This window comes from Citrus sinensis, chromosome 3 (assembly GCF_022201045.2).
Source record: "Citrus sinensis cultivar Valencia sweet orange chromosome 3, DVS_A1.0, whole genome shotgun sequence".
NCBI lineage: Eukaryota > Viridiplantae > Streptophyta > Magnoliopsida > Sapindales > Rutaceae > Citrus > Citrus sinensis.
In genome coordinates this window covers 17,549,561-17,563,362 of record NC_068558.1, presented here as the reverse complement: position 1 = coordinate 17,563,362, position 13,802 = coordinate 17,549,561, and the positions used below count along the sequence as shown (strand labels likewise).

Sequence of the window (13,802 nt, the reverse complement as noted above, 5' to 3'; positions counted from 1 at the left end):
TAAAAATTATACAATATAAAAATTATGTAACAATAATAAACAATATAAGATTTTAGGATCCAAAAGGGGTGTTATAATGATTTTCTAGGGATGTTAAAAGCTCCTCTCAATCCAAATCCAAATAAAATCTCGTTTGGGCCAGCTATTGGAGAAAATTTTCTAAACAAAGCCTTATTTTATCTAAATTCGCTTCTGAATATTTTTTATTAGATAAATTTGCCCTTTTCCAATCCAAAACTTTTTTATTATTGAAAAATGATAAATGAGCTGAAGGGAGATAGAAGACAGAATGAACTATAACACCATATAGTGTTTTTTTTTCCTCTTACATTATATAGTATCATAATTAATTATGTCTTCCTTTTTTCCAATTTTTTTTAATATCACTACTCTTCGATTATTAGCTATGCGGCATTGATGAATTGGTGAACTGATGACGTGATAATTACATTTCAATGTATAAAATTAACATGCCTTCATTACAAATAAAAAATATAATGAAATACATTTTTTTAAATTTTTAATATTTTTATTTTTTTAAATAAAAAATATTCGAACCAATAAATTAGGACAGTATGAGCAAAACATGGATGACATCCCTGAAATTAAAAAATAAAAAATATATTTCGAAATAAAATTTCATGATATATATGACTTTTAAATTATAATTTTGTCAAAAATAATAAAGATATTGTAAATTTTTCATTTTATAAATGTATGACCAACTCAAGTGATTAGCTTTCAAATTAGAAACTATAGCAATAAATATTTACTAAATACTTTTACAACGACCCAACCACACAAACACATTTATCAACTTTCCTTAGCTTTTAAAATTATAGTTAATTTAGAATTTCTTTTAAGAATTTATTTTTTTGTAGGTTTAGTATTTCTCTTATGGCCTTGTAAAAATAGTGATGTGCTATTTTTAAATAAGGGAGATAGTTATTTGGGGAAGAAATAGATAATGAGAGAATGACACGTGTTGATATAGAGTTTGTAAAGTTGCTAAGAGGAGATTGGAATATGCCGTATACACCAAATAATTAAAATAGTAACCCCATATTGAAGGCAGAATAGTTGGGGAAAACACCTAAAATATTATCACTAGAAAATGATATTGATTTCTTAACTTATATTGAGGAGTAAATGAAGAGATATTATGTTGACAATCTGGACGCAACAGCCTGCCACATATGTAAAAATGGCCAAAGCAGCCCACCAAAATGGTTTGGACCATTTGTCCTTACTTGACACGCCAGTCATTATAGGACAGCTTCTGCAGAGGTACTCAGAGTCCAACATTTGTAAGTGTGGACAAAATGTACAAATGACGTGCCTACTTGCTCTCCAAACATGCACCCCATGCACCAACGGTTAGAAAAGGCAAAGGATAGGAATATCCTTTGTGTAGAGAGAGAAAATACCAATAAAAATATGCTAGGTAGCATGATGAACAGGCATCCAAGGGCATTCTACAAAAGGAAGTTTGTGTTTTATTTTTCTCATTATTCATTAGTAAACACACACAACACATAAGGCAAAGGCTTTAACCTCTAGCCACCTCCATCATTGAGAGTTTGCTGGCATCTACCTAAAAAAATGAACCCAACAATAATTTGAGTATTGAAGTGCGGTTGCCAGCCACTACTAGCTCCATCTCTAACCTCTTTTCTTCTTTTTGCAGGTTAAGAATAGCCCTTCAAGCCAACTCTCTCCAGATCAAAACCCTCATAACAACCTCACCTCTTCTGTTCTTTCTCAAGCTCTACTAGAAACCAAAAACAAATAACACACCTCGATTATACGAGACACTCTTTCACTTTACTACAAATTTATTTTGTTTAGCTAGGTTTTTCTTCTTTCCTCTTCACCCCAAAATTTAGTTAAAACAAGATACTTATATGATGGGAATGTATTTATTCAAATAAAAGATTAGGTCAGAAGAGAATCTTGATCTAATACTGATCCAATACTATCACATCCATGCCCACCTCGAGTCTGAACATTCATTCTATATCCTCCAGCGACCAAAGTAGTTAATAACTGTTAGAATCGAACTGCATGACAATTAGGATGTAGGTACGTACAATATTAAGGTCTCGTTTGGGATTGAGGTGCTGTAGCTGCTGTGGAAAAAAAATATGTAACTATCGAACAAAAATTAATAGTATGTAGTAAATATAAATTTTAAATAATAATTTTAACAAAATTATTAAAGATATAATAGATGTTTCATTATATAAGTGAAAAATCATATCAATATAGCTTACAAGTTACAGCAGCTAGTGTTTACCAAACACTTTAGTATTATAACTTTTAAGTTACAGCCGTTCAACCTTAATACCAAACGCACCCTAAACCAGCCAACTGCCCACCATTCCCCATTGAACTTGAAGCTGAATGACATTACATTAATTACTCAGTACAGCTCCCAAATCAGCCATCCAACGCAAACTGAGTGCTATACTAATAGTTAATACAACTGCATTGTGAGTAGAAATTCTATATATAAATAATAAGAACGATAACTTTTATTATATTGTGATGGATAGGATAGTTATTGTATAAAAAATTATATGTAGCTAAATTTTAACATACAGCGATAAAAATATTGAAAAGTAAGTAATTACTACTCAGCATTAAATTTAATTTCATAGATAAAATGATTAAAAATATATGTAATATAATTGGACGAAAAAAATATTATACCAAGCCAAAAATATGTTAAATAATACAATTAATAATACTGTATAACAATACATATGAAAATTTAATTTCATCAAACATTACAAAAGCAGTACTCACTCACAAACAAAATTATTTTATATATAAATCAAACAAGATCATGTCTCCAACCATGACCACCAAGACGCAGCCTCCAATCTTCACCGGCACTGGAATCCGGGCTAACCCCGGCTGCAACCCGTTTAACCCGGCTGCCATTATTAAACGCTGGGCTAGGGCTCCTCGGAGCCTGGTACGTCGTTGTTGCACCGCCAGAACTAGAGGAATCACAGCCGCCTGCAGCTGACCCAAGTACTGAATCTTTCTTTGTTGAAGAGTTCCAATGCGGTGTAGCATTTGGACTCCTCTGCTGCTGCTTGATATTCATCATCCCTTGGCTTCTCACCTTGGCCTTGGCAGACTGTGTTGGCGCCATGTAGCTTGGGACATTGTGTGAGAACGATGGCTTGTGTTGGGGAGGTATGTATGAGCTTGAGTCTGATAATTCTCTATTGAACCTTCCCATTTTGGTGTTGCTTGAGCTTGGTGGTGTGATCACGTCCATTTCCACGGTCTTTTCTGATAGCATGTCGTCTGTCGTCGTCGTCGTTGTGGTGGTGGTAGTGATGGGGAGTGCCACGTAAGACGCTTCATTTGGGCCTAAATTGCGGGCGTGGTGCGGCTGTGCTGACATCCAACGCTCAAGCCAATTCCATCCCCACTGCCCTCTTTCACCCTCTTGCGCATAGAGTTCCACAATGTCTCTACCATTCGGGTTAGACTGTGACAGATGTTGATGTTGCTGCTGCTGCTGCTAGTGTTGGTAGAGTGTTAGCATCATTTAATTTTCGTGTGTGACACACTAGGCAGAACGTATATATCTTTAAAATATCAGAACCTAAGGTCAACATTGTATCCAAATACGATATTGATTTGTGCTTATCTTTTAAAAATCTTCTGCCATCTATACATTTTTAACATTAATTTAAATTAAAATTAGAGTTGTAAAAAGCTATACAACTATTATTCTAGTTGAATTAAAATTTTACTAAATTTATATATCTAGACCTGAGCATGATTCAATAAGTGTATATTAGTGAAATTTAATTATATATATCAATTTAACCCAAGATCAATTAACATAAAGGTTCAATCTGTTTGGTATAACTTTTAAAATAGAACTTATTTAAGTAAAGCTTCTACAATTAGAGGTTTTATTACAAAAATTTTAGTTGCTTAATTATTAATGAAAACTTTTATTAAAAATCATAAAATTACTTTAGTAATTAAATAAAATTGTTAAATAATTAAAGAATACTTTAGATATTTTAACATTTAAAAAAAATTTCAACTTCTATTCCAAAAGTTTAAAATTTAAAAATTTTCCAGTACAAGCAAAATAACTTATTTAATACCAAAAAAATATTAAACAACTTTAGAAAAATATAAAAATAACTTATGAGATTAAGTAAGTTTTTATGATCATTAGATTAGTGATATCAAATAGGCGTTGATCCTAAATCTATACCATTTAACATAATAATCACTATTTCTTAGCCAATTTAAATTCTGAAATCTTAATTCGGTGCTAAAAGCATTGGAAAAGATAAGCGCAGTGGATAGGTAAGCACTGTATCCAAATTCAAATCAGATGGGTAACCAATTAACAGACCTGATAGGCATAAGCATAAGCGAGGGATCTTTCTTTCTTCATCAAAGATTCGTGCTTTCTTGATGCATTCTCTTTAAGCTTCTTCTCTGAGTTTTGATGGCGGCCGCGGCCATTGTCCCAGCTGCCAGCTGCAGCATACTGCTTCAGGGGGCTTCTCTGATTTTGCAATTCTTCATCAACTTCTTCTTCATCTTCATCTTCTTTGACCTTCGTCTTCTGAAGTCTCTCGTGAGCCAATTGGAGCCTGCGTGCTCTTACTCTTGCCTGCACCCGCACTAGTGCCTGCATGCATCGCATTGTCATTTGTGCTTGCTTTCTCACATTATGACCTCTTACTAATGCTTGTAGCCTCACCAATCCCTTCAACGCCCGCAATGCACGCCGGGCCTGTAACATTAATAAGTTAACAAGTTTTTCTATCAAAATTTGTAACTGGTTTGTCACAACTACTCAAAAGAATTAAGGCCTAGGGGCTTGAGCGAGGACTTTTTAATAAGTTCTTTTAGCTGGCTTACCCCAATTCGAATTCGGACATGTTAGGAGATTACAAAAATAATTTAAATTTTACCCACCCTCTTTTTTTTTTTTTTGGGTACTAATTATGTAATATATGCGAGTAATTAATTTAATTAACATTACCAGGTAGCCTCGATAATATGACTGTATGAGAGTTGCAGCCCTTTCTTCCTTGGAGTGACGCCCATAACCAGCCAATCGAACAACTTTAGCTGCAGCTTGTGCTGCCGCGACTGCTGCTTCCGCCGCGGCAGCAGTGGCTACAGCGACAGCTATAGCGTGATTTCTATCTTCAGCCGGAGTTGATCCGGTGCTCTCGTCGTTTGTCACATCTGGTGAACTCTCTGCCGGAAAATGTTCAAATGACACAACCTCTGGAACCTCTTGTGGCCATTTCTCTACATTTTCTTTCTGAAAATGATGAAAATACTTTTGCTCTCAGTGTAAATACTACTTTACGTAATATAAAAAATTTTAGAGCAATGCTAGATACTGAATGCCAATTAATGTACGTAACATTCATCACATGGTAGGTAAAATAGTAAATTGACAGTTGTGGAAATTCAATATCCATACACTCGAAAATAAAATATAAATTTCACTAATTTCCTATTCATGGTCTTTTTATAATTCCTCTTAATTGATATTTTATAGTTTTTTTTAAAAGGTAAGGGGGTGGGCAAGCTCACATATAATTTTTACCCCTTTACCACCCCCAAGAATCGAATTCGGTTTTGGTAAAGATTACAGCTGCACTGCAATCAACCCGACCACGCCCTTTGGGACAATTGATATTTTATAGTTCATGTTGAAGTATTTAACCATGAAATTGACATCCATATATATGTTAAAAATATAGTGTCACAAATGTAGATCTTTAATGAGTTTTAAACTAAAGTATGCGGATGAATTGATGTTTGAGCAAATGAACATAGTGGAGATGGATATATGAAATTAATTCTCCTTTGTCCTACTCTCAATTTAGAAAAATATACAATCATGAAATACAATGTAATTTTGGCATGATGGTGATCTAACATGTCAAAGCACATGAGAGATCAAAGTAAATGATGTGATGGGCTTAGGTGGCTTGACAACAATATGTCGAAAAGTTTGCAAAATTTGGTCATGTTGATAGGGGACCATCATATATACGATTTATCCGTTCATGGTCCTAGCATTGTTGCAGAGATAGAGTAAAGGGGTAGTGTATTGGTGGATGGGAGATATCAACAATGTGGCCGTGCAAATTAACCTCAATAGTGGTCACAACCTCATTGATCTATACTGAAAAATTCTAGCAAGTAATTATTTATTATTTTATTAATTGTTTATTTACGTACTTATCATGCATGTGTATAATATATGTTATAGAACAAAAAGGAAAAAACGACATCTTAATCCTTTTTAGAATATAGATTCACCACATTAGTCGTGGGTGGATATATAAATCCATTTCATTTCTGATGTTAAAACAGTAACTGAAAAAATATTGTCGTAGGGGTACACGTGACATTTTCGCATAAAAATTAATTATTCGAAATCTCTATAGATTAAAGCTCATTGATTTATATGTTAAAAGGTTATATTTACTTCAACGTATTGTGTTTTCTATCATTATTTAAAGACCAAATAAACTATTAAAGTGTCACTCTGTGGAATAAATGCAACCATCAAGTTTTGGCTTATATATATAGGGTGAAAATGAAAGTTAGGTGTAGGGTGAAAATGAAAGTTCATTAATAGTAAGATTTGGGCAAACAGAAGACAGTGATCAAAGTCATTGCTATTTTAAATTGCTTACTAATCAAGCATTAATAATCAAAACTGCTATACTAAGTCATTGCTTAAAAGTAAACTTAAAAATGAAAAAGAAAAAAGAAAAAGAAAACTAGAAAAGGTTACCTTTCTATGAGGCAAGTCCTTATTAGAAGAAGATTGAAAAACTCTCTTCACCGACGAGAACCAACCGTTTCCGCCGCCGCCTTTCTTCCCCATATTCCGGCGAGACGATCGATCTATGAGCTGTGTAAACACAAGCGCATCAAAAGATAGCATACTGTAGTTAACTAACTAGCAACATAGCAATGGCAAATATTGAGACAAAAATTCTTCAAAGGCAAAGGGAAAATTGATAAAAGAACCTCAGTACATTGATTGGATCAGAAAGAGTTGATGAAGAGATGCGATCTTGTTAATTTTGTGCAGCGACAGTGATCATAAAATGATAACAATAACATTTGTGATAATGGGATTTCGTTTTTTTGGTATATATTTTTTTAAGAGCTACATATAATGCGATTGAAATGAGAAATTTTCCTACAAAATGGAGAGAAAGAAGGAGAAAGACAAGATCATAAAGAGAGAAGAGTGCTCTTGTGAGAGTAGTAACTGCAAACCCCGCGCTTTCGCCGTTAGGTATTTATCAATTTCACAGGCAATTTGGACGGTTGGCGTGGGACCAATCAGCTTCTGCCACGCCATCTTTGAAAAAATGAAAAAGAAAAAAAAAACAGTATTAAGGTAAATGGTCTCTCAAGCACTACAAACTGAGTCAATTATTGGATTCTTATATTTTAAAAAAATATTTAAAAAATTGTATGTCTTCGTTATAATCTACTTAATGATTATATGTTTTTTACAATTATTTAAATAAGGAAGACTAATTGAATAATTGTCTCAAGCTGAAGGAATATATAAATGAAATTAAAAATTGCCGTTAATAATCATGAAACACTAAAATTATATAAATTTACATTATTTTGAATCTTAAATCACAAAATTTTCATACATTCAATTATTAATGGAGTTTTCATTTTACGGATCAGCAATCAATTTTTGGAGATTAGTGTTCAATATTTAGATAATTTTTTATTTTCATACTGCTCTGTGGTTTCCACTTAGCGGCCAAAGAAATTAATAAGACGAGAATCTGTAAAAGACTAGTAATAAAGCCAAGATCACATGAATGATGAAGAAACCCCAAGTCTATTATTGATCCCGTGACCTTTCTTTCTTCCTTTAATGATTATCATTTTTCTTTCTTTTTATTTTAGTGATCGGTATGTATCTTGCATTATGCACAGCAGTATACGCTTTCAGCAATAATTTATTTTTTCCAAAGTTTTAACCGCTTTGGAGTATTATTTATACTGCTGCAGCGTCAAAAATTACAACTATCATACTAAAACGTTATCAAATTCACCATGTGTGTATATATATATATCAAAACTTTGATAAACATAACAAATTTTATTAAAAAAATGTATCGATTTGCGTATTTACATTGAAAGAATTATTGAAAGTCACCTAAGTATAGAGTAATGATATGTTTGGTTTGAAGAAATGAAAGAAAAGAATAGTCGAAGAAATGAGAAGAGAGAAAAGAAATAAGGGGAAAAAAAGATAAATTTCATATCCAATTAAATAATGATATTGAGATTGACACTCTTTTTTTTTTTCTCATTTCTCTTGCCCCCCTCTCTTTTCATTCCTCTACTCTCCTCTTATTTTCTTCTAACCAAGTGTGACCTAAGGCTTAATTTGTCTTCAACTGTTGCGATACAGATCATTTATCTTAATTAGGCAATAGGCACTTTTAACTTTGCTTATAAAATTAATTTGATTTTACTCAAAGAAATTCAATAATTTTTAGGAAGTTAATAGGTAGAAATTATCCAATCTAAAATCCTGGATTTAATAGAAAACTATTAGATCAGTATGATGTAAAAACTTTTTTAAATTTTAATAAAGTGTTAAATCCTGAGCCAAATATTATTGACTTGACAAACAGTTCTTCAAAAGTTGGCAGCCACGATGAACACCGATATGAGAATTCAGGAACAGTGAACAAATAACCCAAATCCAGACCGTCTAATAATAGAATTTAGAAAGTGCGGATTTTTATTTTATTTTATTCTTTTGGCATGGTCATACGTCTCTTTCGAGAAAGCTAGAGCACATTGCATCGTTGGGCTGTGCTATATTTAATTTTCTATCAGAATTGTCCCTTTTAGTATTAATTAGAGTTTGAGCTTTTCTTGTTATTTTAATCTAAATAGGATTTTAACTTTTTTACCCCATTTAATGCAGGATTATATAGAACGTACTAGAAATGATGAAGTCTTTTTGGATTCGTCTCCATCGTTAATGTGACATTTCTCATTGCGAGAGAGTTTATCATTTCTAGTACATTCTAGAAATCCATTGAAACAACATTTAGTATCACTTCAATCCTAAATATAATCAAACTCTCGATAATTATTTACTTAAATTGATATTTTGTAGAGTGTCTCTTCAATGAACCCGTACGAAGGGTCTAATGGTCCACCCCATAATTATTACCTTTTCTTGCTTTGCTCACATTTGGTTGGGGATATAAGAGTTTAGGAGAGTTAGATGGCCTGTTGCTTGCAACAATTAAAGTAGAATAGTTAAGGGCTGCTGTACAATTTAAGGAAACCTTTAACCAAATTTCATGAATAATGTTCATTTCTTTAATTAAAATGGGGACCTAGCTTTTTATTTCACTGCAACGCTATTAATTCATATATAGCAAACGATTTTTGATGGACCACTATCTAACTTTGTGCATTCATGGCAATCTCTCTCTCTAGAATGGATGATAATACTATTCATACATATATTCTAAGCTTTTCAAGTGTGGATGTTAAAATACGAATTTCGTCAACGTATTTTTATTTAATTAACTATAGCTTGATATGGTGTTAACCCTAATTTATATTTTAATATTTACACTTGATATGAATATTAATAGATTAAAAAAAAATAATTTCTAATGCATTCAAGTATGTGTTTTATTGTATTTTACTCACAACCATTAAAGTCACATGATGAAGTCATAAAAATGATTTATTTTGTAGGTAAATATTTCAAAAATTTATCGTATGTTATAACTTTCAACGCTCTGAATTATTTCTTTACACATGATTGTAACATGTGTTAAGTATGATTATTAACTTTCAATATTAGATGTTAGTTAATGTACATTAATTCTAGACCATTCTCAATTGTAGTTTTCATAAAGTTAAATGCTATAATTTAAGATGCCATCTTTAAACGATTTTATAATAAAACCTACGTATTTATTTTTTTGAGGACAAAGAGTATGGCGTTAAAGAATTGTTATAAATATATATAGAGTCATGCTCTAGTAGCGTAGTAGCGTGTCCGTATTAGACCATGTACCTAAGAATTCATACATACATACATACATACATACATACATATATATATATATATATATATATATATATAGGCTTTTACAACATTGTAAACTAATTTACAATGGTGTCAAAAACTGTCATACTATTGTGCAACTCTAAATCTACACAAAAATTTATACGAACATCCACATTTGAGAATTTTTCTATATATGTGTATGCATTCACAAAGTTGTAAAATGTCTTTACACTTTTATAGTATTGTAAAAGTCTTTTGTGCATATCCGTATAAAATTTCATGCAAACCATTTAATTTAATAGAATCAAGTTCAATTAATTATAAAGACATATGGTTTAATAGTGTGTTTGTCCTAATTTTATTAAATTATATGGTTTAATAATATATTTATATGAAAAAAAAATGACGATGCCCCATAAGAGAAGAAATACACATACATACATACATACATACATATGTACGTACGTATGTATGTACGTACGTATGTATGTACATATATATATATATATATATACATACGTATGTGTATATGTATGGGGTGGCAAAGTGTGGATTACAAGGAATAAACAATTTATCAAACATGTAGTCTATATGCATCAGCAAAGAAATCATGATTGGGAGTCAACAACGTACCTAAAGTGAGAATGATCTCAATGACTTAATGCAATTATAAGACGTGAACGTTTCTTCACAACACATTAAGGTTTGGTACAACAAATTAATTTTTTTTTTCCTTTTTTCACAACTTGTAATTGCCATTATGCTACCATATTGTTCGTGATTGATCAACTAAAACAATATATTATTACGACAGTTAATAAAAATAGATAAATATAACTTAAGTTCACTAAGAAAAATTAAAATTGGAATGAGGACTTAACGGAACTCTGATTTTGTCCAAGCTGAAAAACTTAGCTCGGAAAGAATCTGAAGAAAAATTTTCGGTTTAAATTAACATGTACTTGTTGAGTAACTAATCTGCTGATTAGGAGTAAATGCTCCTTTAATTATTACAATTTAAGTCAATTACTCATTTAGCACAAATATTTTCATCAAAATACATTTTTGTAAGTTCCATTTGATCATTCAACACCATATTTCATGTAAAGAACTTTACAGTTTTATTTGACTAATCATTGTAATTTTAATACGAGAATTTCATTTAGTATGTCTGATAGGAGTTGATATTGAGGTCTTCGGCATTTGAAAACTTTGAAGTGCGCCATTTTGTTTTAGTGGATTATGAGAGACATGAGGTCTCGAAAATATGTATGGAGTTAAAAAAATGTATTAGAAGGGCATATTTCGTGGATTTTTCATGTTGGAAAACATAAAAAATAAACGTCCAAATTTCGGCCAATATTCTTGTTGAAAATATGAGTCAATATTGTTTCTTTAAATTTCAAGACCAGCCACAATAACAACTTTAAACGTGAGAATAGAACTTCATGAATAGAAGTTGTCAATACTGTTTGTGTTCCTGGGCATTGTTTACATTACTATTCATAGATAATGTTCATCCAATACTATTTACGACACTGTTCACATGATACTATTTACGACAACAATCATAAATTTGTCAAGGCTTGCGCGAAACATTGTCCTTAAGGCCAATTTTCGCTCTTCTACAAAGATCTTCCGATGCAATAAGGACACAAATAATGCAGATTAATCTCTAAGATTTAATGACATCACAGTTGTGAGGTTGCATTTCAAACAAGTGTGTAAAACAACGAAAGAAAAATTATGAAGGAAACATAAGATAGAAGGAGAAGTAATAGTGTCTTAAAGGCTTTTTATATATTGTTTATATAGAGAAACTCTATATTTTTTTTCCTAATTCAATTTGAATTATTCACCCACCTTTCTCATTTAATTTGAATTAGTTATCCATGTGCCTCACTATTTAATTCAAATAATATAATCCAAATTGCATATAGGTTTGACTTTTTCAACTCTAATTTATAATAAAATCAAATATATGATTAATTAATAAATATTAAAATTATCATTTTTTTCACTTACAATGATTAATGCACTCATAATTTATAAATAATCTTAATGCTCCACTAATATAATTTTATGTTAATTTTATCTTAATTGTATATTATAAATATAGTTTAAGAATAAGAAGGAATCATAACTGAAAGAGGGAGATAAATAAGATAGATTGCATTAATATAAAAATAAAAAATAATAACATTTAAAAAAACAAAGAAAGTGGACCCACCTTGTCAAGATAAGCAAGTGGCAGTGGGTTGTCACTTGCTTATCTTTGGCATTATTAAAAAAAATAAAAAATTAAATAATAATTAAAAAAAAAAAGGAGAAGGGAGCTCCGGCTTAACAAAAGTGGGGGAAAGAGAGCAAGAGCATGAAAGAAAAAGAATAAAAAAGAAGTTAGGAGAGGAGAGGATAATTAGAGGATGGTGTTGGAGGAAGCATGCAGAAGAGGGGTGAGAAACGGAAACCTTAGAGTTCAAAATTGCTTCTCTTTTCTTTTGAATTTAATTTTCTTGTAATTTATTTTTGAAATTTAATTTTTAATTCATAAATAAATTTAGTTTTATTTTAATTATAGTTATTTTAATTTTAATATGTGTAATCTAATTTCAACAATTATTTTTATTTCAATTATGTTTAGCTAAATAATAATAGTTAGGGTAAGGTGAAACTCTTAGTAGAAAAATATAATATAATTAAATTATATTTTTAATTATATAAAATCAAATTCTTTTCTATTTAAATTTATCCATATTTTATATTTTAAAATTTTGATTTATTGTAGACAAACAAGGGATGGCACAATAAATTCTTAATATCTTAGTATAAAGTATGGTAAAAATGATATTTTGATTTATTATAGACAAATTGAATTTTAGCACACTAAGTACTTAATCCATAATAAATTTAATAGGAAAATAATGATAATTTATATAATTAATCTTTTGGGCTATAAACAAATAAAAAGAAAAGAATTTATTAAATTCTATCTACCAATAAAAGTGGATCCATAGGCCTAACTAGTTTATTTCTGTAGTTTCATTTAAATTAAATAGCATGAATTTAAATTATCTGAAAAAAATTTAAACTCATGCTATTTAATTTAAATGAAACTACATAAATAAACTAGTATAAAATATGGTAAAATGACATTTTGACTTATTACAAACAAATTGAATTTTGGCACACTAAGTACTTAATCCATAATAAAATTAATAGGAAATAATGATAATTTATATAATTAATCTTTTGGGAAATAAACAAATAAAAAGAAAGAATTTATTAAATTATATCTACTACTATGAGTGGATCCATAGGCCTAACTAGTTTATTTCCGCAGTTTCATTTAAATTAAATAGCATGAATTTAAATTATATATTTTTTAGTTTTCAGATAAATTAAAAGATGTTAACAAATTAAACATTTTTCTTGTGAATTGACCCCAAACTCACCGGGTTATATTATAATAAGACATTCTTATACTTAATAGTAATCAACACTTTTAAATCTTGTTAAGTTTTTGTCGCGTTGCTGAGGAAAAATATTTATTTTGTTATTTTCTTTTATTATTTATTGTTTTTGCTTTGTATTTCTACCTTTGCTATTTCTTCGTTTAAATCTTATAATTTTATTTTATTCTATTCAGTAAAATTTTAGTTAGACCCTTTTTTTCCTTGAAATT

The 13,802-nt window shown here is 30.4% G+C and overlaps 1 protein-coding gene across 3 annotated transcripts; it reads right to left on the bottom strand.

The window, feature by feature from the left end:
- Positions 1-2,682: 2,682 nt before the first annotated feature.
- Positions 2,683-7,324, bottom strand: LOC102629153 (protein IQ-DOMAIN 21). 3 transcript variants are annotated; one of them, XM_052435678.1, is made up of 5 exons: positions 7,060-7,324; positions 6,821-6,940; positions 5,039-5,326; positions 4,400-4,786; positions 2,683-3,541 (listed from the first exon to the last, which is right to left on the bottom strand). In XM_052435678.1, exons 2-5 carry the CDS (start codon positions 6,911-6,913, stop codon positions 2,837-2,839), a joined length of 1,473 nt encoding a protein of 490 aa, XP_052291638.1. In that variant the 5' UTR covers positions 6,914-6,940; positions 7,060-7,324; the 3' UTR covers positions 2,683-2,836. The 3 variants fall into 3 exon arrangements, with proteins under 3 accessions (XP_052291638.1, XP_052291639.1, XP_006493327.2); XM_052435679.1 differs by having other exon boundaries at positions 7,068-7,324; XM_006493264.4 differs by having other exon boundaries at positions 2,683-3,538; positions 7,060-7,323.
- Positions 7,325-13,802: the final 6,478 nt, after the last annotated feature.

Coding starts and splice junctions, on each gene's coding strand:
- LOC102629153 (XM_052435678.1), bottom strand. CDS start 6,913: ATGGGGAAGAAAGGCGGCGGCGGAAACGGTTGGTTCTCGTCGGTGAAG. Junction 5,327..6,820: donor AGGACTTGCCTCATAGAAAG/GTAACCTTTTCT, acceptor CATCATTTTCAG/AAAGAAAATGTAGAGAAATG. Junction 4,787..5,038: donor CATATTATCGAGGCTACCTG/GTAATGTTAATT, acceptor TTAATGTTACAG/GCCCGGCGTGCATTGCGGGC.